Source organism: Chiroxiphia lanceolata, chromosome 1 (assembly GCF_009829145.1).
Source record: "Chiroxiphia lanceolata isolate bChiLan1 chromosome 1, bChiLan1.pri, whole genome shotgun sequence".
NCBI lineage: Eukaryota > Metazoa > Chordata > Aves > Passeriformes > Pipridae > Chiroxiphia > Chiroxiphia lanceolata.
In genome coordinates this window covers 18,833,933-18,861,509 of record NC_045637.1, presented here as the reverse complement: position 1 = coordinate 18,861,509, position 27,577 = coordinate 18,833,933, and the positions used below count along the sequence as shown (strand labels likewise).

Sequence of the window (27,577 nt, the reverse complement as noted above, 5' to 3'; positions counted from 1 at the left end):
AGAGATAACAAGAGGTGACTGACAGAAGTACTAAAAACAAATCGTTTGCTTAAAATCCCATTAATCTGAAATCATAACTTCAGAAAATCAGAAACATTATGTACGACATACTTGCAGGTGCCTGAGATGTCAACACTGAATATAGTTCGCTCTGAACCTTACATCTGTTTTATGATTTCTATTTCAGTGAACTGACTAGCAAATGTCTCTTCTGCAAAGTGATATGAATTATTTTGAACTCCTGTTCTGAACCCCACCTGCATGCTTAGATCAATTGTTTCAGTGATGACTGCACAAGGATTTAAATGCAAACCCAAGAAACTTCTTACCACCCCCTCCAAAAAATCAAAACCAACCCACAAAGCATTAGTTTTACATCTAAAAGTTGAATAAACTTCATACCTTGAGCTTCCTAAGAAAGACCAAATAAGAAAGTAATGATTGTTTCTTTACTGAATGTGAAGTTAGTAAAAGTGATGGGTTTTCTTGTGAGCTGGACTGAAACCCTTAATGGGAGACCCTTTGACACTTAGAACAGCTTATTGGTGCAGGGATTAAAGTGTAGAGATGACAAAAAGGTATCTTGATTCCCAATACTTTTACAGAAGGTACAGAAGGTATCATTCTGACTAGAAGTTTTCCTTTAAGGTTTACAAATTTACTCAAAAATTCTCAAGCCTAAAAACTTCATATAACTGACATGTGACTCAGTATGAGGGGAGACTACCAAGCATTTCAGTAGTTTACAATCTGCATATACCCTTCTGGGCATACACACCTGGTAGATAAAAGGTTAGAAAAATAGAGAACAGAAAGCTATGATAACACAGTATTGTACTCCTGAGATGATTTTAAAACTGTACTTTTAAGTAAATTCTTCCTGTCAAAGAGAAAGTTGCATGTGGGCCCTTTCCTTGCTGTTTACAAAGAAACATTCCAATTTTATCTCATTTAAAAATTCTTTAATTGTTACACAACCACACTTCTGTGATTGTGTTACCAGGGATCATGGCTATTACGCAATCTGGATTGTTCTAAACTGAGTGTTTTGGGGCTGTAATGATCTAGTGAATCTACAGTTTGCAATTTAGTCAATCCCCTTGAGAGAAAACTTGAGGAACAGTAAGAAACTTGGCATAGAGCATGCTCAGCCTTAGGAAACTGTTCTCCAAAAGCAACTTGTTAACTTCACCTCCAATTCAGACTCTTCATTCCCATCACAGGAACCAACCCTACACATAAATAAAGTGATTCCTTCTGCTGTAGACCAGCAGCAATCTACCTTTAACTGCTTATTTCCACGTCTTAAATTCCAGCTGCTCAGCCAACACAATTGCTTTGACAGTCATAAGACAAAAGACATAATTCAAGCACAAACCTCCAAGTTTATTATAGATAGATCAATTCTTCAAAGGCAGTTTTGCAGCACAAGGGGTTTGCTCAAAAGGAGTGCTGTATGACAGCAAGAGCAACTGGCCTAGGAGCTTACACAGAAAAAAGTATCAGAGAAGCTGCTTACAGAACCAGAGTGCCTACTGAATGTGCTGGATACCAAGAGTTAATGCTTTCTAGGAAAAAGGTTTCGAGAAACAATCATTAATTACATCCCCACTCCACAAATATCCCAGTTCTATCTATTCTTCTCCAGTCCTTCATGTAGTGGTAGAACACTTCTTGCAGATGGCCCGGGCATCTATTATCTTCTGAGTTATGAAGGTATGATTTTTGCCCCTTCCTCCTCGTTCTCTTTTTAAAACTGAGAGCATTACAGAATTAGACTGTCACACAATGAGAAATCAGATTAAATCACCTGCTGGACACCATTACTCTGCTGTATTATACTTTGAAATAAATTATTAGTATGTATATTAATATAACACATTAAATCATTAATTTAGACTGGAAGGGACCTTTGAAGGCCAGAGTCCAACTCCCTCCTCAAAGCAGGTCCACGTCTACTGGGATGGAGAGGTACTTATTAAATTAAGCACCTCCAAAGGTAGAGATTCCATATCCTCCCTAGGTGACTGATTCCACTGCTTTATCATCTTCAAGGTAAAAAACTAAAACTATTTTTTTTATTCCCACTTAGATCTAATTGGAATTTTCCCATGTGTCAATTTATGCCCACTGCCACTCATCCTGACTCCATGCACATTGAAGAGCGGTTTTGCTGTGAACGCTCCCATCGAAGGGACTGAAGACAACAGTAAAAACCAGTCTTAGCCTTCTTAAGCCTGATCATTACTGAGCTCTCACAGTCTCTCCTTTCCCAGCCAACTTGTAATTTCAGACAGTAAGCAGGAGGGCTGGTGAGTTAAAACAATTTACACATGTAGAGGAATCCCAGAACTTAAGGAGTGAAGAGGGAAACAGGTACACAGGTGAAATAAGGCAAAGGTGAGTCACTGATTTTCTCCCTCAACCTTAAATGCAGAATATTCATGCAGAGACAAGTATTTCTTCCTTTCCAACATCCTCATTCACCTCAGTGATCTGTCATTGAGTTCACAAAATTCTAAATGGGATCTTTGATTTTCTCTTAAAGATGCTGTGGTACGTTCTGCAGTGCAAAGGTGCTAAGAAAAACCAGGAAAGCCTGAAACAGTAGCTGAAAACTCCAGAAACTCACACAGCCCCTTCTAATTCCAATAGTTGAAAAAGAGTTTTGTTCCCTTATGTTTGCATCATTAATCTTAAGAACTTCAGATTTCAGAATAAAATCTTTAAACCATATGCAGCTCATTCGTCAGGCCTTCTGTAATCCCCCCCTCTCAACCAAAAAAACTCTACTCCATGAAGTTTACAACATTGGGTAACATAAAAAATGAGATCTCAAGCAGGAAAAATTCCAAAGCATGAACGCAGAGTCTACTGAAATGACTCTATGTGTAGAGTATATTAAGTTTCATAAAAGATGTAGGCTACACATGCCTTCACTTTTTGAAGAGATTCTTCTGTAACAAACAAAAACATGAAAGTACAGAAGAAGATTTTGGGTTGACCAAATGTTCAGTGGGGATCCATTTATTTGTACTACCCACTTTTAATTTTTTTAAAATGTAACATTTGCAATAGATAATAAAAAGCTATAAATCCCTGCTTCCAAACTCAGACAACTCTGAGAACAAAAGCATCCTTTGGTACAAACAAATGTCACAGAACTGACATTTGAAATTTGGAAAATGTGACTCAAAATGCTGTAGAATACTATGGTGCTAAAAACCCCATGTAAAACGTAAGGATGTATTCAAGTCAGAGACACACAGACTGTTAAAAGTAGCCAATTTTATTCAGATTATGTTAGATCTAACACATAGTTACTTTTTCTCAAAAAAGTTACATATTTATGTGCTTTTCAGTCAAATAAACTGATCTCTCCTCACTGCAGAAGTATTTCAATAGAAGCCAGAGTCTTGAGTAGCCCAGTTAGGTGCCTAAAAAATGAATAAATAAGGATTAGAAGACGTTACTATATTATCTAATAGTTACTGAAATGCATAAGACACTAATTTAAAAGATTTCTAACACTATATATGGCTATGAAGTGGGAATGTTGGTAATTAGTGAAGGATACCCTATAAGTTTAAAGCAAGTGTTGATATAGCAGAAATGCATACTGTAATTGAGTTGTACAGCTTGAGTTCTCCAAGCTAGTAGTTTCAAAAATGATTCTAGAAGATTCCAATATAAATTTAAGTTTAATTTTTTAGCTATATTTTTAAAAGAAAATAGTAGCACAAAAGTTTCACATGACTTCCCATTAACAGAATAAACTAATGCACCACTGCTTGCTCAACTTCCATCAGTATTTCAGCCAAGCAGTGAGGAAGCCCAATAAGACTTTTATGTTTAAGCTCTTTTACTGTGTGGTTTGTTTTATCTGGCTGTTTTTCTGTCAGTTTTAAAGATGTATTGCTGGGTCCCTAGAGGACCACCTTAACAGTGGTGTTCTCCCTCACAGAGCTTCCCATACTGTAATGTGGAAGGAGGCAAAACCAGATGATCTTGCCAACCTTCTCATTTTCACTGGTTCTACTAAAAACTTTTGATGATTCATTATATTCTCTAGAATTTCATTGAATAGGTTTAACAGTTCAGGTTTTGCACAACTCCTCCTTCATGTTCCATTCTTAAGCACCATTCATTCTTCTTTCAGTACTACATATTCACCTACAGGAAGTACAACTCACCTGGAAAAAGTAACTACTTTCCTAGGTGTCACACTTCAATATCTGCCCTTCTCAGGTAAGGAAGCAGAGCAGCAAATGACAGAAACAGTTATGCAACAAAAGAAGTATCTAGTGACAAGGTAAAAGGTGAGAAGAAAGCAAGAACCGCTGTCTAATTCTCGCTATAAGAAAGTAAAGCCTTTTCCAATTTAATTCCTAGTACAACTAGAAGTAGGCACATCTGATGAATTAAGCCATAGATCAAGAATTATACTTAAATTTATCTCCCACAGCAGGAATTCAGAAAAACACCTTATACCAACCTCAGATCTCCCACTCTGATTCAGTTTCTTCTCAATGTTCATAGCCAACATTTGACTACGAAAAGACAGACTTTTGGTTTTTTCAATCACTTGTTGGTAAGGTGAGACTGCATTGTTGCCCATGACCACATGGCCCTAAAACCCAGTAAAGACAGAATAAATTTAACAATCATGAAGAATGCAAAAATGTTTAATGTAATGCTCTGCTTTCAAAACTTTCACAGTTCATCTTACAGACATGATCAAAACACAACAAATGAAATCTACCACACTTTATACAGGAACAGAAACTTCTGTTTTCTACTGTTTGTTTTTCTTTGCCCATGAAGAAATTTAATGACAAATTCATTTGTATCCATCTGACTTTAAACTGAAAGAGAGGAGGTTTAGTTTAGATTACTGTGAGGGTGGTGAGGCACTCAAACAGGTTGCCCAGAAAAGCTGTGGATGCCCTATCCCTGGAAGTATTCAAGACCTGGCTGGCTGGGGCTCTGAGCAATCTGGTATAGGGAGAGGTGTCCCTACCCATGGCAGAGGGGTGGAACGAGATGATCTTTAAGGTTCTCTCCCACCCAAACCATTCTATGATTCTGTGATTCCATGTACAGTCTTACCAGCTTTGAATCCAATTTGGCATCCAATCGTGCATTTCGAATTAGATTGACAATCCATCTTTCTGCTTCTTCGGGAGTCATATTTAGTTTATCTGCCAACATACTAAAAGATAAAAAACCTTATCAAATGGTGAAACAGAACCTCTCTGATGTTGGTAAACATGACTAGGGACTACAGAATACAAGTGAAACCCCCACAAAATTTGGCACAGTCCAAGATTTGTATTCAATAAATGCTGCATACCTAGGAAGCTTTTATTGACTGAAATGACTTTAAAACTTAGAAACGTGCTCTCCTGCACATTTCTCACCCCTAGTGCTTGCACACACTGCAAGGTAGAAATTCATATCCTGAAGTATATACTTAGTCTGAACTACACCATACTGCATTTAAATCTCAACCTGCACAATTTCCACATATTCCTATTAAACCTTGCCTACATGAACATTCTTCATTTCCATTTCAGTAATTTCACCACTAACATAGAACCACTACCATCATTATAAAACAAACAACTGAATTGCTTTTATTCTTATTTAAATGCAGTCAGCAGTCAAGAAAGTTTAGACTAATCAGTCCAGGAAAATGTTTAGCAAGAAAATTTCTCTCTAAAGTTCAGGAAGAAGAGCCATGAGACAGAGCTTGGTACAGAAGATGTGACAGGTACACTATGCTCAGACTTCTTGCAATTTCAAGGAAGGAAGGTGGGGGAGAACCGAGAAAGGAAAAATTCTTAATGAAACAAGCACTCTTGTCCAGGAATAATTCCTTCTAATAGCGTTTCCTGTGGCTTTCCAGCTAACTCCTTTAGCTTCCTGCTGGCAGTTGGCTCATAGCAGGCATTTGTAACGCTCATTCTTCCATCAGCTTTCAGACTAAGGTAACAAACATGAGGTAAAGGGCTATTGGCATGACCACAGAGCCAGTTGGCTACGTGGAGTTGCACAAGAGGTCAATTTCTCACTATGTTCCACGATCTTGCTTGAACGTATTTTCCTTCAACTCAAGTGATTTTCTTCTTGACGATTATCTGTGTCAATAAGTATTTTATAATCTGTCACTTGTTACCTCATCTACCTGGCTTGAATATCTACATACTCTTCTTTATGCAGTATTCTCTCCAATATTGCCCTGATCTCTCACCCTTCTCCCAACTATAAAAGCAAATTAAATTTTTTGTCACAGATAAACACGAAGAGAGGTGAATAGAAAAAAAAAAAGTACTGGACTTGCATTGAGCCACTTCAGTAAAATAACACAACGAATGAGAAACAAAGTGTCTGAGCTTAGGGGAAACAAGGAGAAATAAAATCCGACCTCAGTTGATACCGTTCCAGTAAATTGTTAATCTGAGTTTGAACCGACAATTGTAAAGGCAGGTGAGAACAAAAAATATCAGGGATGTAAATTTTTCTGTAATTATCAGTCATCTAGGCAGAACATGAGGTATTTCAAGAGAATAAAGGTACAAATTGCTTTACTATGCCAAATCAGGGACGTTAAGTACTTGACTTGAAACTAATTTCAAACTGAAAGAATGTGGTGTAATTCTCATACTTCTCTTTTAGAAACACCAATAAGATTCAAATAAAATAACACTTCCTTCTAGATGCCACAGACAGGCTACTGCCACTACAATGGGGAGTAAGCAACATAGCTTTGGGATTAGTGTAGAACCTCTATTCTTGGACATAGTCAGGAATCAACTAGTCAAGGCCTCAAGCAGCATAATGGAACATTGCAGTGGGTCCTGCTCGAAGTTGTAATTGGGTTCACAGGATTTAACCAGATGACTTCCAGACGTCCCTTCCAACCTACTGCACCTATATTTTACTTTTTTCTTAACATAAAATCCCTGTGTAACTGGAGGGGAAGAGGGCACAGACTTCTAGAGAGTCATTCCAAGCCAGAAGCTACAAAGTATTCTATATCACCTAGCAGATAATAGGTTAGCACTGTTTATAAAGATCATCACTATAATTCAATAAAAATGGAATAATTTTATTAATATGCAAAGACTAGTCTACCATTTCAAGTTACAGTTAATTTCAAAGGGTAGTTTCTCCAAAACAGTTGCAAAATAGTTTTTTAATAATTTCTGTCCCTCTGTTTTATAAGGAAATTCACTTATTTGGGTCATGCTAGGGCAACTGTTACTTTCCCTCACTTAAAAGGCAATGTTACTGAACTCCACACATCATCATATACAAAGAAGACCATCTTGTATATAGTTTTCTTGTGTGTACAGTACAAAAGAAGAATGAAGCTCTTCAATTAAATACAGGCATATCAAACTAACCAAAACACGTTCAAAATTAACTTCATCTATTACTCCCTATTAAACATGATATTTCAAACAATAAACCAACGGCATGATGATTTGGGATGTATAAATTTTTTAACTTACAACTGATAAAGCTTTGTTCTTTGGAAAAATGTCAGCTGCCTAGCAGATGTTAAGTAGTTAAAAAAATTAAACAGGCATTTATTTTCCACTTAATATAAGGAATAGGCTTCCCACTAATTGTTTTCAAATTCATTCTGAATAGTTAAACAGTACTTATCAAGCACTGTGGTATAACTGCCTAGTTTTCAGCTCCAGCAATAGCAGTGGAAATCACTTGTGGACAAAGAAATGCAAGAATGATGCCTCAGTCAAACATCCAATTAAAAGCATTTCAGCTGGCTAATTTCTTCAAAAGCAAGTCTGAAATGCACTAAGTAATACTTATGCATCTCACTTAATCAGCCCAAATCTAATGATTGTTACAGCTTGCAAAGAAGTTTAAGGCTCATGTCCACCACTGAAAGCACAATGACCTACTGAGGACCACCTTATTTCTGAAGATTGATTCCATGTGCAATTACCTCAGTGATATGTGGCAGGAATACCCATGTCAGCCTGAGATAAATGTCTCAACACAAAATCTACTACTTGCCTCAGAACCTACTATAATGCTTATAAAATAAGGACACTGCTACCTATATTTAGGAATCACACACACTAACAAGGACACTATCTCCTATCATACTTAAACTTGAAATACCACACATAGTACGAAAAATACAAACTGTAAAATAAGTGATATACACTAAATAAGTGACAGTTATCTACCATAAACTTTGATTTGTTAAATAAAGCTTGCTATTTCTGCTATAATGACTCACTGGTATGCTGCCCACAATTTATCAGTATCTTTTGACAGAGACTTGAAAAATACTTAACACACATACTCCAGACTCTTTGCTCATGGACTTGAGACACGTAAGAGAAGTAGACTTCTTACAAAGATACCTAATCTCCAGTTAAAAAAGTTTGAAGACCTAGTTTCATTGCAAACTTGTACTTGAAAATGTGCAGCATTCACAGCACTAAAAATAATTTATAGAAAATAGCGAGACACTACTGGGCTTTCTATTTCCCAAAAACCCACCCTCAAGAGAACTATATTTACATTTTTTTCTTCCAAATGCTTATCCAAACCCCCTTTATGCCTAAATGTGCAGTACTCTGCTTAAGTGATTTTAGATGAAGCATTAGCCTTCCTATAAAAATAAAAATTAAGTATGGAAGAGTTCTATTCCCAGCATTTAGTTTCATTTACTATTAAGACTATGCTTAGAACCCTATACACTCAGCTGACTAAAATGCTCGAAATTCACTGTTTCCCTTTTACATCAAAGAGATTAACTACTTTAAGCAGATACAAAGGATTAAAAAGTATTTTCCAAAGGCAATTACAACAAACATGTCACCCAATGACTAGAGATTAAAGTAGTAAGAATCAGTCCTTTCTCCAACTATACCTATCCATAAAAAAGCAATCCTTTCAATAAGCTTGCAAAACTAAGATGATTTACTCTCAGGTCCTTTTCTTTCAAAATCAGGCAGCGTTAACTCACTTCCTCAAAGGGCTAAATGCACACATTTGCTCTGGATGCAGGCTGATAACAAGACTCCATTGAGTTTGATCAATTTAACAGCCTTAATTTCTGTTTCTCTGCACTGTTCTCTACCATTGAGATTTTTATAGCATTCAGAGTTCTTCACTTTTTCCTTTTTAATTTAAGGGATGTGGAAACATGGGGAATGCAGCAAAGGCCAAGTGGAAAGATCTCAAGCACTCGTAACATCTTCCTGCTTAGGGGTTTTTTTTTTGTAAGAAAGGCATCAGAGCTGATCCATTTGAAAAGTCTGCATTTATAAAATTAATCTGAGTGAACAACAGACATATTTGGTGATTAGAACATAACTCTTACAGATGGATCACTCACTTTGTGCCCCAGAGAATAAGACCCATTGTTTTCCGTTTAATAAATGGAAAAAGCAATACGATTCTTATAATTTTCCAAAAACATACCAATAAGACAGACGTGGGTATCTGTATCTACCAAATATAAATAAATTTAAGCAATTACTGTATTTGCAATTTGCATTAATTTAATATTAACACTCTACATCAATGTGTGGAACTGAGCTCCAAATGAAGACACCAGGACTTTGACACTGGGTACGAAAGTTTCCATTAAATCCTGTAAAGATCCAATTTAACAACATTAAATCCTGTAAAGATCTATGGCAAATTTTATCTTGAAAGCACTGCTTGTTTGGGGGGTTGGGAGTGGTGGAGAGAGGTTGTTTTGAAGTTAAACACAATAATTCAACTTTGAAATATGATTGTAGTAATTTAAGTATATCACATCAGAGCTATAAAACTGTGAAGGAAACTATCCAAATGAGATTTCAGTTAGGATTTTATATGACAACTGAATACTTTACTACTAAAGTTCACACTGTCAAACTGTCATCCATGAGTAATTTTGCTGCACTGACAAATTACAGCACTATCTTACCCAATGCTGATACACTGATGGATGCGACAGAAAGTCTCAAATATAAAAAGACGGGCATTCTCAATGAAGTCCTCAAGGCAGGCCACTAAGAAGAAATCATTCACAAGCACCTGCAAGTGTAAGCAGAAAGGGAACACTGAGAACAAACGTGGAACTAGTAATTTGCTGGTAGACACTGTCAATAACTAAGATCAGCTACAGTACATCTAAAAAAATTGCTATACTCCAAGATGTGGAAAGCCTGAAGCTCAGCCAAATGCATGATGACCTATTTGCTCCCTGTTCTAGAACTTCTTAAATATAATGTTAAAGCCATATCCTTACCAGTAAGTCTTGTTTCAATGTTACAAAACGAGTTGTCAAAAAACCCACTGCCAAACAACCATGAATTAAAGTTGATCAGAAAACAGTGGCAATGGAATCAAACACCACTTCAAACAAATTAGCTGGTCATTGTGAATTTTAGAGGTCTTCACTTAAAGGAAAAGGAGTCTTATTAATGTTTTAAGTCTTACTGTTTCACACTCTCTCAGCTTCTTCTGTGCTCCATCAAAATCAAAATTAACATACAAGCATTCCACAAACTCTGTGATAGGGTCCCTGTATGTGTAGGACTCCTGTCAAGATAAAAAATTGGAACAATATTAGAAATCAAGGCCATGTGGTTACTCAAGTATTCCTCATATTCTTTAAAAAAAAAAATTAATAGCAGAAACAAGTCCATACATCATCTTAAAAAAAAAAAACCACCTGAACTTCCCAATTCCTCTTATAAAAGCTGCAAAATTGTGCTTCCTCCCAATAGTCTGGTTAAACAACCAGAGGTATACTTCCACCTTCAACATTTAATGCTGCAATCTTTGGGTTAGCAAAGTCTCTAGAGACTAGAACCAGCTCTGTATCAAACCTCCAAATGTCTAAAACATGGTAGAATAGTCTTCCTAAATTCTGATTTCAAAGACAAATCCAATGCCAAATCCTTCATCTTTAAACTGAATGATTATTGATTTACAGGGACAACATAGCTAATAAAAATGCTACTTTCTATACACAAAATACTTCTAATTTATTTTGGCATTACAGAAGTTATTCAACGTTCTAAATTAACAGGCAGAGACAACACTAGATCTATATACAACTGTGTAAATTCAGATGTAATTAAACATCCCCTTAAGTGCCTCTAATACATATTTTAAGACAGCTTAAGTCAATATCTGTCAATATCTGCTTTAGTATACAGTAAAATCAGCAGATTAAGGGAATTACTAAGAAAGATGTTTCTCTTTATGGATGAAAGTTATTTTTTCTACCCCAAAAAACTGTATTTATGGCCTCATTATTTAGTTTTAAAATTCAGTTTTAAGGGTATATGTTTTTCGCATCAAAATTTTACTTCTTAACCATTAATTAGTAACAACTAATTAGTTAACAATTAATTAGTAATTAACATCCACTACACAAAATAGTCTTGGATTAATCATCTTTTAAATTTAACAGAAGAACAATAAATTGCTTACCTATCAAGTTCAATACTGGCAAAGATATTCCAAGTATAAACAATCTCTTATTGCTACTAGAGCAAACAGCCTACCACACAAATAATTATCCTGTCTGATCCACTTTCAATGTACAAAACCTCTACCACATCATGATTTAATATAACGAACCATACAGAGTAGAACAGTACTAAGAAATAAATATTTGGTAAGAAATTTCAAAACCAAAGCCCAAGTTGGTATTTTCAAGAGGAACACCCTAATGACCTTTTTTATTTGTGCCAATTGTACAAGATAAACAAAAGCAAAAGAAGTTGTAAAATGTTATTTAAGTATTAGAAATTCACATTACATTAGAAGCTCGATGCTACAATCAGATTTTAGATAAAAGATGAGTCTTAACACTAATTTATAGCTTCTCACGCTGCTTCCTTTGTGAACACTAATGCTTAAGAACAGATTAATGTGGGCTTAAAATTTGATCCTTGGGCTTTGCACAGGTAGTTACCTCAATGACTGAAATGGATATAACTGTAATAACTGCACTGTCACATATGTATATGCATATATATAGAGTTTATTATTCACAACATTATCAAGTTGAATAAAGGCATGATGGTTTTTATACAAGTTGCATGCTGATTTCAGCTAAAAATCTTGGCCACAACCCCACTGATTGCTATCAAGCACAATTCTTTTATTGCTCTTGTCCATGTCTACATCCTCATGTAACTGTGACAACAGAACCGTTCTCAAGAAAATGCACGTGAATGCAAATCAACACACACAATTCAGTGGTTTTAAAATGCATAAAGAACCCTTATTCATACAATTCCTTGCAGAGATAGCTCAAAAAGAATCAGATCCAAAGCCATTTCACATATCTCACTGAATAGAAAATAGAGTGCATACTCTATTGTACTCATTGCTCGTTTACATGAAAGGAGGGAAAAATTATACTCTGCTACCACTGATCGATGTGCATGTTACTTCAGTGAAAAATTAGTTCACTGACAAAAAACAAGCATCAAAATGCCACAAGTCCTAACCCAGGTACATATTATTAGAAGAAAGTTATTATGAAGTCCCATTAAAATGGCAGAAATTGTCAGATATTTCAAACCTTACCTGCTGAATAACCTTGACTAGATCTTTCAGCACTTGTCTACGTTTACGAACATCCTTATTTGTTATGACTGCAGTAGTCAAATATCTGAGGATATGTGGGCACATTGTCTGAATTGCATTGAGATACCTAGAAAGAAAAAATACAGACAAGATGCAGGACTCAAAGGTATACTTAAGTTTGCTGATGACTCTAAATTGGGAAAAGCTGCTGACTCCCTCAAAGGCAGAGGGGTCCTGCAGAGAGATCCTGACACACAAATCAGAAGGCTGGGCAATCACTGGAACAGGGCAACCCTGGATGTATGTACAGGCTGGGGAATGAGAGGCTGAAGAGCAGAAAGGGACCTGGGGGGCCTGGTTGATGGCAAGTTGAATATGAGCCAGCAGTGCCCTGGCAGCCAGGAAGGTCAACTGTGTCCTGGGGGGCATCAAGCAAAGCATCGCCAGCCAGTTGAGAAAGGGGATTGTCCTTCTCTGCTCTGCACAGGGGCAGCCTCACCTCAAGTACTGTATACAGTTTGGGGCATCACACTATTAAAGATACTAAGCTCTCAGTGTCCAAAGGAGGGCAAGAAAGATGGCAAAAGTTCTAGAGGGGAAGCCGTATGAGGAGTGGCTGAGGGCACTTGGTCTGTTCAGCGTGGAGGAGACTGAGGGAAGACCTTGCTGCAGTCCACAGCTTCCTCATAAGGGGAAGCAGAGCAGAAGGCACTGGCATCTACTCTCTTGTGACCAGCAACAGGACCCAAGGCAACAGCATGAAGCAGCATCAGGGAAGGTTTAAGGTTGGATATTAGGGAAAGATTCTTAATCCAGAGGTTGGTTGGGCACTGAACAGGCTCCCAAGAGAAGTGGTCACAGCACCAAGCCTGACAGAATTCAAGAAGCATTTGGACAATGCTCTCAGGCCTACGGTGTGATTCTTGGGGCTGTCCTGTGCAGAGCCAGGAGATGGAGTCAATGATGATCCTTGGGGGTCCCTTCCAACTCAGGATAATCTATGATTCTAATTTCTCAGTGTTAACCTGTTCTAGACTCCTAGATCTACATATAATAAGTTGGTCCTCTCACAAATTAAAGTGTTTCAATTTTTAGTCTCAGCTTTTCCTCAAGAATACTTCCTAAATGGCTTTTATAAAATCAAAATAGGACAATATTTTCCCCTGCAGCCCTAAGCTCAACAAGCTTGCATATTCAAATCATCTGCCTTAATTTTGATTTAAAGATCCCCCCATATAGTACAACACAACTCACTGTGGCTGATAGAGAAAAAGGTCAATGATATTGTCTCTCCCTTTAGGATGATTAAAAAACACGAACAAAGACCAGTGGATGAGCCACGTTCTCTGCTGAAGAGACTGCAGTGGAGAGCTGACAGACTGCAGGAAAATGTAACATTAGTTTAAGTCAAACATAACACAAAGTTTGATTGAACATTAACCTACGGGAACTCTAATTGCTCAAAATTTTATGATTTTCCACTACCTCCTTTTAACTATCATCACTCTCAGGCTGAGTTTGATCTCCAGCTTTTTAACCTGTCATCTCAATGATAAATCTACTGAAAGTTATAAGCAAGATAAATTTTCCAATATTATATTCCAAATTATTTGCCAAAGTTTGCATTGTTATGGCAAAAGTAGAGATTTTAGTTCTCCAAGACCACCACACTAACATAAAGTATTACTTCCCTTTTTAAATCTGAATTTTGTTTCTTGTATTCCCTCTCCAGATGTGATCTGAGAAACTACTTGGCTTCTCCAGCTTTTCTGTTTTACTTTTTAAAGCCTCATAAACGCTTTTTATTGCCCTACACCCTCAGACAATGACGAAATGCCATAATCACTTTCAGCCAAGAAATAAGAATGTATCTTCATTTAAACCAGCTGATAATGCACAAATAAGGGTTCAGCTCCAAGCTGGACCAAGTAGCTGTATTAGCTCCAAATTTCAGCAGCACTTCAGACAGACTGCAAAGCAACATGTTAAGAATGAACTGACACAGCAACTAATCATCACTCCAAAGAGCATGACAACTAACTACTATGATTCTAACCTAAAAAAAAATCTTGGAATTTAATGCCTAAGTCAAATATTCTATTATAACCACATAGAATCATAAAGGTGAAAAAATTAACAGAAGAAAATTTATTAACATTAGTTATCTACCACACAGACAAAAAATGATTGGGGGACACCAAAAACCAAAATACCAAACACCTTTTCAGGAGAGTAAAACTCCCATCTTTGGCCAGTGAAGGCCCATGAGCAAAGAGGAAGACTGAGAGGTCCCTAATCCCCTCAGCTGCTCTGAATTAGTACTGCAGTCCTACTCTCCCCTTATGTTCTTGGTGCTCATCTGGACTCAGAAGCCGGTAAGAAACCTGAATAGCTGAGAACTGTTTCCAAAAAGAAGTTGTCTTGTATTTATGTCAAAAGCATTGCCTTCATGAGATAATAACACAGCCTATTCACATCCATTTTATTCTTTACAGAAAATTAATTGTGTAAGTATCTTGCCCTCAAACTCATCCTTAAGATTTTTTTGGTTTATTGGAAATACATTTGAAAATATAGCTTCTTTTTAAGGTGTTAAGAAGGAAGCAATTTGAAAAAGAAGGTTTCACTATTTTTCCACGAGCACCCTTCGATTCTCCCACTGCTAATATGAAGGTATCAAGTGAAAAGATGGTAAATACTCCTAAAAAAGACTACAAGTGATTTATAATAAAACTTGAACACTAGCACGTCTAACATCTCACCTTGTTAACATGACCAAGATTTTACTTACATTATTATCTATGGTCTCCTTTAGTCTTGTGAGATCTTCCATGGCTGCATCCCAATTCTGCATCAGTATTTCAGATGCCAGTTTTCCCCAAAGAGAACTCAAAGCATTTCTGTCTGTTGCTGGAACCTATTTTCAACAACAGCAAAGTCACACTATTAGTATTTTTTTAAAATTATTATTTATGTTTAAAATTAAGAAATTTTCTGGTCGTATTTTTAATGTACAAAGGATCAAATTTGCATGGTCTTAACTTTCCAAAATTAAGTGCTTTTTTAAAAAAAAGCAGTTTAGGCATAGAAAACAGCAGTAAAACTTCTGAAGTAGAAACCAGGAAATTCTGTCAAAGTAAGATAAAGCTCCATGCTGCTGCAGTTTAAGTTAAAAAAAAAAAAAAGAAAAAAGAAAAAAATGAAATGGCTGAGCACCAGATAACAAAATTATTTTTTCCCATCATATAAAAATGTTTCTAAACTACTAAAACGAGGTTATTACAAAGCAGGTTCCTCAAGAACTCATGACAGTAGGTAACCACCTAAAAAAGCATTACAAGTTCTTTCTGGTAATGCTGTGCTCAAAGGTGTCCTTGTTACAGAAATGTCCAGTAAAACTGCAGCTTTGCAGCAGTGACTATTTCCTGGAAGGGCAGCCCTGAGGTCAAGATGTGTTAGTTTTATACAGGAATGAATCACACTAGGTCATTCACAGTGTCAAATTCTGTTCTCAGACAGGTTACAATAGTTCTTTCATAGATTATGTTACATCACACAGGACTTTAAACAAATCTTCTCCCATCAGAATTAGTAACAAAGTCCTGTACCAAGCTATTACCAGCACAAAACCAATACTTCACTTTTTGAAATTAGTTACTTGACATAAAAGAACATAATGCTGAGCCCAGAATTAAGGCACAAAGAATTAAGGACAGCTGCCCACAAACCTATGCATGTAACTTTCATTTCCCCTCTCAGCACATAAAATGAACCTATAACACTGTAAGTCAGCTTTAGCATCAAAATTTAGACTAAGAATTCAACTCATTCCTATTTTAAACCCTATTCTTCTGATTAAAGATACATTTCCCAATTTTTCTTTAATTATAGTAGATTACAGGAATTATTGTGGTTTACTCTAGCAGTATCTCAGAGTTAAGATTAATTGTAGATGGGAATAGAGATTAGACAGCATCAACATATGAACCACCACATGTTTTCAGCAATCACTCCACATGTCTATGAGACACACAGCTTCTAAGTCAGTATCTTCCAGACAACTAAGGTGCCAATTTAGCAGATACTTTTAGTTTAGCAGGTTCACATGCACTGTGCTGGTTCCAAATCACAGAACTATAGTTAAGCTATTCACAATAACTGCTTTTAGATACTGCAGCTGTTCTAGCTACAGTATCTGGATTTTCAAGCAGTTAAGTTAAATTTCCATTTGTTAGTAAAACAGCACATTCACTGACCCCCAACAATAAATTTACTGTGTTGAGATTCTTACAAGACATAAAATCTTCATTCTCGAAATTCACTCCCATCAGTAACAAATGATATGGATTACAACAACATGAAAAGAATTGCTTTAGAGATGATGGATCTGGTTCTACCTTTTTCATTTAAGCTGTTTACATTTCCTAGGGAGATGACTTATACTCTTAAATCCATCACAAAATTCAAGAGAAGACAGATGAGAGTTCAGATAAGAAGTTGGCAGTTCACCACTACCACCAATTACATTCAATCCACCTGCAAGCTTTTCACTACTGTTGATTACATCTGTGCACAAAAACAAGTATTCACAAAAAAAAGTATTCATTTTGCCATATTCCATAATTGTTACCACAAGACCTACACATTAAAAAAACAATTCTGAATTCAGCTTTAAAAATAAGAGAACTGCTGGACAATACTGATAATTATTAACAATTATTGTCAACTTTGGTGTACAGTAATTTCCTCAAAAAGCTCAAAAGTATTATATTCTAAGAATTAATACAGACAATTTACTGGTTTAAGTAAAAAAAAACACCCAACAAACAAACTCCAAAACTAAACCCCAAACCAACAAAGCACCAAAACTTACCAGAACCCTAAAGAAGTAGAGATATTCTGCAGCTCCTGAGTAATTACCACACTCATACTGAAATTTGGCATACCTGTAGAGTGTATCTAGGTACTCCTGCCTAAACTGAAAAGGAATACAATAAAAGTTTTATTCACTAGGAAAAAAGCCAATTTTAATAGTAGAGTAAGCTTCAAAATCTCTAGTTTTTCCAAAGACATTGTACACAGAAAAAGACCATAGAAAACTATTATGCTCTCAATCCATGCCATGGAATGAAAGATTATACCAATATTAGAAAAAGGTGAAATTCTGTATTGCAAAGTAAAGCACATCATAGTTACACAGGTGCAGCTAACATTAAATTTCAGCTTTGTTTGTATAAAAATTAGAAGTTCAAAGGCATAAATATGTTAGCATTAGGAATTCTGCCTATTAGCTACACTGATGGGAGACAGGGTAAAATGCTAGTCCATAATTTCTCAAAGCTGTCAGCTTTGAGAGAGGTTGGGTGGAGATACTTCGAACTGAACTCAACTGATAAAACACTTACCCCGTGCTTCTCAGCTAAATAGTCAAACAGCATCCGACCATCTCTATAATAAAAAGACAGAAAGTGCTGTTTTTTCAAAGCAAACTGATAGTTACCATTCAACACACAACACAATGCACCACAATTTTAAAGGTAAAACACACAAAATTGAGCACAAATTTTATGTGATATTCCTCCAGTTGTTGGTCAAAAGCAGCTGCAGAAACATAGAGCCATCAACTCCTAAAGTGTCACAAAGAAGCTTCAAAATCTTAAAATTATTCCAATTTTACATATTTTTAAATAAAGAATGCCACTCAGCTCTTCCCACTTTCATGTTCTAATTCCAGAGTAGTTACTCTAGACAGCCTTGATTTTAACAGAAGACAGGAAAAAAAAAGTTAAGACTAAAGTAAATACAAGTAGAAAGGAAACTTATCCCACTGTTAGCACTGAGGCACAGTGGTTAGCCAGAATATCTCTACCACAGCAAATACCTGCAGAACACAAAACTATAAAAAATAATCGTATTACTAAGTTCTAAACATCTAATTCACCCATGATCACATCTCTGAAGACTATTTTTTATTCAACATTAATACTAAAAGGACAAGCAGTATTATCTAGATCAAAAGAAAAGTTTGAGCCTCCAGGAGGCAAGCTATAAATTTCCTGGTACAAAGACACAGTAAAAAATGTGTGCAAGGGAGTATTTTCCCATTTACTCTGAAATCAACTGACTGCAAAGATGGTTGTTTAATTAGAACCTATGGTATAAGATTCTATAAGGAACTGGTACATTGCCAAGTGAGCCAAGAATGACAATCTCCAATAATACTTGCAAAAGCAATTAAATAATTTCATGGATTTGTTCCAGCGGAAGATACTTCAAGAATGAGTAATACTGACTGTTCCTCTAAAATTTTGAAGTCAATGTCCTCCAAAAGTTGCTTAGAGAAGTGACATGTTTTGGCTTATTCATGAAAGAACTTTTACCTGCTAAGTCTCCTTTACACATCATTTCCCAAACTTTCATATTCCAAGCAGTGCTGCCATGGATCAAAAGCCGTGATCTAAAGCCCTGATAATATGCAGCTCTGAATTTGATAGAGGTTCCAATTCACCAGCAGAAATTCACAAAAGGCAAGGAATCAAAAGTTGCTTTCTACAATCTACAGCACACTGTTCAAGGTCTAGACAGTTGGACATCTACCCGCCCAACTCTGCCCATTACTATCTAACCCCAATCATCTGGATTGGAACCACTGCCCAATAACCAAAACCAGAATTTCTGACCTACGAAGTTTCCAGACATTTTACAAACAAAAATCACATACCAGTTGTAAAACAAAACTTGTTGCATATGAGTAGCAGGGCTAATATTCTACAGCATTAGGCAAGTTATATTTCATGCATTTATTGACTTTATGTCTTGCTTTCAAACATGGCATTTTTAATTTGAAATAAGTACTACTGACCAACTTCCGTGAATCAAAAGTCAAGTAACAGAGCATATTTCCCAAGAAATGATAGTACTTTAGTAATTTGAATCCTAGGCCAAGTATTACTATAAAAACTGGCTAAAGGCAAAGCAAGAATTGCACAACATCTCTATATACTCAATTAGATGTGAATAGTTGTGATAATACCAGGAATTCCTTCCTTTAAGACAGTCCCAGTTAATAACTTCAAGGCAGATAACTCATGGTGATTGGGCCTTTCACTTTCAAAGCTACACTTCCAGAAGTGAGTGGCTCCTGGCTTTGCATAACCCCAAGCCATAAAGCAAATGTAATTATCTTACATGAATAGCTACTCTGAAATTAGATACAAAGGCAGTTTACTTAGTTAACAAGGTTTTTTAAAGCAGAAGATTAAGTACATTCTGGTGATATCAGAATAGAAAATAAGCTTTTTCTGATGTGCTGCAAAGCACATTTCATGATTCCTACTGACATGTTGTTTCATGTGCACATTGAGACTCAATATACTGCACCTCACCATTTCTGCACTAAGTTCTAAATTATTCTATAACAAATTCTGAAAACAATGCAAAGAGTGGAGAAAACACCGGGGAGAAAAAAAGAGGGGAAAGAAAAAAAAGGATAATAATCTGTGTTTGAAACAAAGAATAAATTCTAATCAAGTTCCTCCCCCTCCAGGGATCCATATTCTTCAGAGGATTTATTCCCAAACAGAGGTATACTCAAAGATTTCTGTAGACTAGAAAGAAGAGTTTGTGCATTCAATACTTTTGTTAAGAAACCAGTAAACCCGAGTTTATTCAAATTCAAGTTGAGCCATAGTTGCTCTATCTGCTGCAGTATGCTCTGTTTGAAATCTTTGGGCAGGTAAGGCTGAAGAAAGAATCCAATTAATATTCCAGTGTTTGTCAGACACATTTACAACAGTAATAACAATGTTTCCTTTGTACAGGCAACAAGCAGCAATTTATGTCAAACAAATACCTGCCCACCCCTCTATTGAAGGTGCAGGTACTCAGTGATTACAGCTGAACTCTTTCTACAGAACCCAATTCAAGCTTAACCACGACATAGACCTTAGATATAATGTACAGACAATTCATTCTACTTTAATTACTCCCATAAGCAAATTAAGAAGAAATGGATGCGCCTTAAAAAGACTATTATGAGCACCACCTAACACCAAAAAGTTGGAACAGTTTGGGGGTGGGGAGGGTAAGGGGCAAAAGGACAGAACTCCTGAAAGAAGTATGTGCTCTGAGGCTGAACAGATGCTTATCCATCAGGCCTCCCAGACTAAGATAGCATTCCATAATGCTTTGTGGAAGGCAGAAAAGAGAATCTTAATTGTTTTAGTTCGTATTTCCCCTCAAAAAGCCTAAATCCCTTCAAAACCCAAACAAAAAAGCCCCTCAACCTCCCCAAAACCAATCTTGGCTGTGATTGGACTGCACTGAATGATGACTGTCCCTTGTCCCAAGTTGACTCATGAACATTAAGATCAACAGATGTCTTTTACACAGCAGGTAAAAGCATTGAAGAGAACAAATTATGCCAAGCAATTTCAATTATCTGACCACAAGCACTGCTTAAAAACTGTCTGGAAATAAGTGTCCTTCTTTGCAGTTGCTGCACAGAAAGCACTCCTATCATCAACACCTCAGAGGTACCAACAAGCCACCCTGAGAAACCATGTTAGAAGTTACCTGGTGGACTGCATCTGCCTCGTGGTCTCTGGATCCTCAAACATCTTCACAATAGGTTCTGTTTCAGCCTGAAGCTGCTTCAGCTGTGCAACAACAGTTGTTCTCTTCTCACGTAAGGCTAAACACACAAACAAAAATATTTTTATATAATGTCTTAAGTTGTTACAGAAACCAACGTGTAATTATATGGTGCTGACTTTTGAACACATCTTCCCTATTCCTACCTCGGTTGTCGTCTCAGTCAAGCCACAAACCCAGAGGTATCTAAAAATTCTTTGACTTAATAAAAAGCTTCTAATATTTGGTTCTTTTCCTCCTGTCTGGAGTTCTAATCAGGCCACTAAAGAGCACGTATAGGTGGAACAGAGTCTGTATTAGACAAGGAATCTTCAGACTTCCACTAAGGGAGAAACAACCTTTTAATTAAGTTCACTTATTCCAAGTAAACTTGGGAAAAAGTAAAGTCTCACGATATCATTCAGATTGATTTTCTTTGACTGATGATCAGGTTCTGAAAGCACATTCACAGAAACTAAACTGAAAATTGTCAGGAAAAATTTTAAGCAGCTCAATCTGCAAAATTATGATTTTGAGCACTCTGCATGCTTAAGGGGAACATTAAGCCTTTTATGAAAAATTGGTAGGAAATAGGGTGATTATTTTACACGGATCCGAACTTCCTGACCAAGTGCTACCAACACAGTAAAATGAAGCCTTAAATAAAATTCAGAAAAGTCTACATGTTAAAAAAAAAATAAGAAAAAAAATCACCCTGACACTGGCTATGTGACCCAAGAAACATATGGGATCAGACAAGCCAAGACCAAATCCCAGGAGAAAAATGCAGGAACTGTGAAAGTATGCCACACACCAGAACACTCAATACCACGGTGAACCTATCAGAGATTTCTTTTGTGATTTGACTAACCAGGTATTTGAACAGGACATCCAAAGTGGCCAACACCATAATGGTGACCCAACCTAAATCTAAGCATGACTTGCCTGATAGGAAGTGTCCCAATAAGGAGAAATTATCTCCAACTTCAGTTGACTCTTGAGATTATAAAAGAGGAAGGGAAAACAGATGAAAGAAAAACCATTCAGTTGTCTTACTAAGAATACGAAAATGTTTTCGTGCGACATCTCCTGGGTGTGTAATTGTAAGTTGATCTCATGGAAGACAAGACAAAAGCAACTATAAATTGTGCAGGGACATTTCTAAGTATAACTGTGTTAAGTGAACTTAGCTTTGAGTACTTTAAACAGTGAAGTCTTAAAAAAAAATAAAATCAGCATAAACTTCTAATGAAGTCAGTGATTCCACAAATAAGAACCACCTGTCTGTACACACATTCTGATAAGTGCTGATACATGAGGATGGCACACACCAGAGAGATCCCAGAGTAAGTTAAGGCCTTTGCATAGGAAGCTGTGCAAGCAAGCACCCCGAATAACTGACTCCATGTGCGAGAACTAGCCCTGCTTATGTCAACTGACTAAAAGCCACATATCAAACAATGGTAAGTCATCATATAAAAAAAACCTGCCAAACTGATGATGTAAAGTCTTACAGATGTTTGAAAAGAGCATAAGAAAAACATTACAAGTGTGGAAGTTGCTCGTTTATAATGAAGGCAGATGTCTCCTAGGGACAAAATTCATTCAATTTTCCTGCAGCTGTGACCTTATAACCTTAGGCAACCCGCCTAAATAACTGGCTGTAATCAGAATATTGAAGACAGAGACTTACTATTTCTTGTGCTGTTTACTACTTTAGTATTTTACTGCTAATTTACTACTTACTTACTACTGATAACAGTAATGTTCTTCAACAGTTTAGAAAAGCTGAAGCAGGGAAAGAAAGAGGAGAGCCAGGAGTTGGACTCAATGATCCCGGTGGGTCCCTTCCCACACAGCACATTCTGTGATATTCAGCTTCGAGATTGTTACAGCCCTGATATGCCCTTTTTAATCAGTAGAGCTGATAAGTAACCTGACAGTGAGGAAATCCTTACATCTGTTTCTTAGATTACAGAAGTGACAAACTCTGGTTCTCAATACAAGTCCATGCATCACTGCATATATGCTCAGTACAACACCTAATGCCAGCAAAGGTTTGGTCAAATCATTGACTCCAATGTCCCAATGCTATCAGTTCTCTTCATGTCTTTCCAAAGAGATGAACTGCCATCTGTGCAGTCTAAAGGCAAGACTCAGAGGCAGAAAGCAAAAGCACCCAAGCCTCTTCCTTCTAAGCTGCAGGCAAGACAGACTGTAGTCCCACTAGTTTAAAAAAAGGCGAGGAATTCCCCAAAATGAAAAAAAAGATGGTGGATATTCAAAGACTAGGTCAGGAAAAAAAAAAGCCAAAGGAAAAAAAAAACACCTGAAAAAAGGAACAACAGGAAAAAAAAAAAACAAAACCAAAACACCCATAAAGGACAGAAACTACAGAAAGCAAGATAACATAATTTTCTCCTCCCCCAAGGTGCTCCTCAAGAAGATAGAAATTTAAGACATAAACAGGAAAATTCCCAAAATCATGGATAAAATAGTAAGAGATTAAGTTCCATATTGATTATAATCTTATATACAATTTTTTTTTTCTAGACAAACAGCTATCTATATGTCGACAGAATTGAGGAAACATCTTCAGAAAAGCATCTTCAGAACCATCTTTCTCTCTCCAAAGTCTAAAAATCAGCCACACACAGACAGATAAATGGAGTTACTTACAAAGCAATTCTAGTCTTAACATACTGGATGCTTCAAAGAAGAAGTCTAATGACACCAAATCATTGTGCAATAGTGTTTAATTTGACAGATGAAAAGTTAGTGCAGTGCAACATTAGGCTATACCTTTCAAGTGCTTGAAATTATCAAATCAGCATTGAAATACTTCAGACATCACTCAAAGATTACGTTCCTGACAGACCAACAAACCCAAACTTCTCAGGATTAGGGAATTCTATCTGTCTCAGTATTGCACCTTGTTTTGTTAAGGTCAAAGTTAAACTGTATTCTAGTTTTTGAATGCAACAAGCAAATTACCACTAGTTATCTATTATTTTAGATAGAAAGGTGGTAAAGAAAGTTTTACATCTAAATGAGCAGCTTACCGTGTGGAATTTCATCGGAATAAAGATTTTTGTACACATCCATGGCAAAATCCACCATGTTGGTATCACTAAGGAGATCCAATTTTCCTTGGAGTAGTTCTTTTTCATTGTATATCTAAAATAGAAATTATTAACAGATTTATCTGAATAGTATTAAAGAGTTTCAATTCACATTATACAGTTATTTCTATGGCACAGTTTATAGACTCTTGTACAACTGAATTGTTTTAAACATGAAATCTCACAGCTCTGTCATTAAATGTGCTTACTATAAAGCCTTTCTACATTTTCCATCTTGGCAGGATACCAAAAACTTCCTGCTATTTATGAAAGCAGGAACTTCAAAGACTAGTTAGAAGTTAAGTAACATTACTGTTCTCTTAACAGGAATAGTAATTCCTACCGCAAAAATTATATATCTATTTTAAAAAATAATAAAACTTTGTCAGATTTTTCTTACAAAGTACTGAATACTTTCCACAAAATAAAATGCTGAACAGTGCAGACTAGTTAAATTATTTAAAGTGGATCTCAGAAGAGATGCTCAGGATTAAATTTATAATTTAATTGTAGCACAGATTAATCTAAAATATGCTGCTAGGTCTAAAGCATAAGAATAAATTTAGAGTAGCTGTGTAACTGGATGGTGTGCTTTTGTACTTGTCAAACTGTTTTTTAGAGATCCTACCCCATGATTTAGCAGTGAGTTGCAAACTGCTCTTAGGTCTTCAAGATGTAGGTGAGGGCCAAATGTGGAGTATTCCTCAAAAATACCTTCGCACAAGAGCTGTATTACAACTCACCACACCACATTCATGGACATCTCAAATATAGAACCTGCAAGTTTAATTGGGCTCTGAACACTGCGTTACTCAAGATTAACACTAAAAAATAAGTATGTTTAACTAACTTGAGCCGACTTACAAATGCTAAAATAGCACAAATGCCCCCAAGATGACAGACATTAAGGAAAGTCCACGTGCTAGACACAACAACTAGTTAGGTCAAGTCTCGATATATGCATGGTCTATCAGTTAATTTCTGAAGGCCAAAAAACCATCTATTTTAAATTCAAAACTTATGTCACTTTACACATTTTGCTTCCACTTTGAAGTCTCCACTTCGGATACTTTAGGCTAAACTCTTATCATTCTACAACATCTTCAGCATTATTTGGTTCTCTGAAGCAACAAAACTTCGAAATACATATAAGAAAAGCAACAAGAGATAATTCTAAAACGGACTTGGCATTTGTTCTCAACACAAATTTGTGATGACAAGGGTTTCAAATTGGAGTTAAGCAGCGACACTGGCGCAGGCCCACAGACCGCCCTGAGCTCCGCGGCCGCGGGGGTGTCCCTCGCCGTAGGAGTACACCTGCGGCTGCGAGGGAGAGCTTTCGCTCTTCTCTTCATCGAACACCGAGGAGGGAAAGACACTGCGCCAAACCCGAGGAAGGAGGAAGCGCAGAAGGAGCTCAGCGCTGCCCGCACACGAGCGGCCGGGGCGCTGCGCAGCGGGATCAGGGACCGGCCCCCCCAGGCCCCTCTCGGCCCTGCTCCCGTCCCGCCCGGGGCAGTCCCACACTCCCACAGCCTCGCCCTCGACCCACGAGACGCAGGAGCCCCGAGCTCCTCCCTGCGGAGGCTCCGAGTCCCTCACAGGCCGGGCCCGGCCCGCGCGGCGCCGGAGGAAGGCGCGCCAGGCCCACGGGAGGCACCGTCAGCTTCTGCAGAGCCTGCCGCTTTCCCGCTCCCGCAGCAGGCTCTCCCACTCCTGGGACAGCCACGTACCTCCTTGACGGAGAGGAACTCCAGCAGCGGGAAGACCAGGTGCCGGTCCAAGAAGTGCGCGATGCGAGTAGTCAGGTCGTACTCCGCCATCTTGGCGCCGGCAGAAGGAGGGGGGGGGGGGGGGGCGGGGGGACGGGACGCTGCTCTTTGTGCGCGCTGCGCCTGCGCGGCCCCGCCCAGACCCGCGCGGCAGCGGTGGCGCCTGCGCGGTGCGGCCCGTGTGTGTGACGGGGTGCGGGGGTGGCTCTGGAGGGTCTCGGTGAGGAGCCAAAGGAGGGGAGCGGTGTTTGGGCCGAATCCTGACGGGTCCCTGTCAAACGGTCCCACTCCTGTGTCCCCGGTGGTTGTGGAGCCCGTTCCGGTGCGCGCTGTGGGGCCCTGCCCGCGCCTCGGGCTGGGTGAAGGCGCCAGTGGAAAGTGAGCAGGTCCTGAGGAACGTTTTGTGCCCTGTGGCAGGTCCAGCTTAATAAAGAGGGATTTCTGGAGAGGTGAATGTCTCCTGAAAGTGTTACAGAGGAACCGTGAGGTGTGAGTCCAGCTCCCCCAATTTGTGCTCCGTCTGGAAGCTTGACTTGATTTAATCTGGTAAAGAGGATCTGAAAAGGGGTCTAAGCTGTCCTTGGCACCAAGTGAAAAGGTTAAGTATGTTCCGTGTTGGCCATGGTTCCAAGCCGTCAGTGGTGAGGCCATGCCAGATGAGCTGCAGTCAGGAGGCCGGGAAGCTGCTGGATAATGGCTTACCCAGGGAAATCCAGGCAAGTGCAGAAATGGAAGAATGGCTAATATTGATGATAACTTGCCTATTTCTTGTAGCCAGAGTAGGGAAGCATTGGTACTGGCTGCCCAGGGAAGTGTTTGAGTCACCATTCCTGTAGATACTTAAAAGACATGTGAGTGTGGCACTTAGGGACATGATTTAACAGTGGATTTGGTGTGGTTGGCCCAGATCTAAGAGGTCTTTTTCAGCCTAAATGATTCTATGATTCACTATGTTGTTAACTCACCAGAACGCTGAAAGATATAAAAGGTATTTTTACTTTTATACTTGATAAGTTTTTTACAGATTTTTGTCAGGACACACAGTTGGTTCTAGTGAGTCAAGCCTTATCTCTTTACACATTAAGTGTGACTAAAACCTTTGTCACAAGGAAACTTTTCTGGCAGAGGCATTAAATAATTTGCTTAGTGATTCATATAACTACAGACTGTGTCTGTGGTAGCTACAGTAGCTGTTTATGCAGAATAGTGAGTTAATATAGTTGAAGTACAGGTTAGTTCAAAACTTGTCTGGTTTATTTTAATGTTAATGGGAGATGAGAAATAAGGAGACCTTATATTTATGAGGCCATTCTTCAGGCAGCTAGTGATGTTCTCCCTACATCAACAGAAAGATGTAAAGGCTACAGAATTAAGGATATCACAGGCTGGTTTTTAGACATAAGTCTTCATTGCTGCTCCATGATTACAGTGGTAGAAGGTGCCCCATAAGGGAAAAAAAGTATG

The 27,577-nt window shown here is 37.7% G+C and overlaps 1 protein-coding gene across 1 annotated transcript; it reads right to left on the bottom strand.

The window, feature by feature from the left end:
- Positions 1 to 3,268: 3,268 nt before the first annotated feature.
- Positions 3,269 to 26,208, bottom strand: EIF3E (eukaryotic translation initiation factor 3 subunit E). Its single transcript, XM_032686184.1, has 13 exons — positions 26,075 to 26,208; positions 24,282 to 24,396; positions 21,163 to 21,280; positions 17,994 to 18,036; positions 17,462 to 17,566; positions 15,380 to 15,505; positions 13,843 to 13,967; positions 12,589 to 12,715; positions 10,480 to 10,581; positions 9,965 to 10,074; positions 5,110 to 5,212; positions 4,496 to 4,630; positions 3,269 to 3,437 (listed from the first exon to the last, which is right to left on the bottom strand). Exons 1-13 carry the CDS (start codon positions 26,162 to 26,164, stop codon positions 3,399 to 3,401), a joined length of 1,338 nt encoding a protein of 445 aa, XP_032542075.1. The 5' UTR covers positions 26,165 to 26,208; the 3' UTR covers positions 3,269 to 3,398.
- Between the last annotated feature and the right edge of the window lie 1,369 nt (positions 26,209 to 27,577).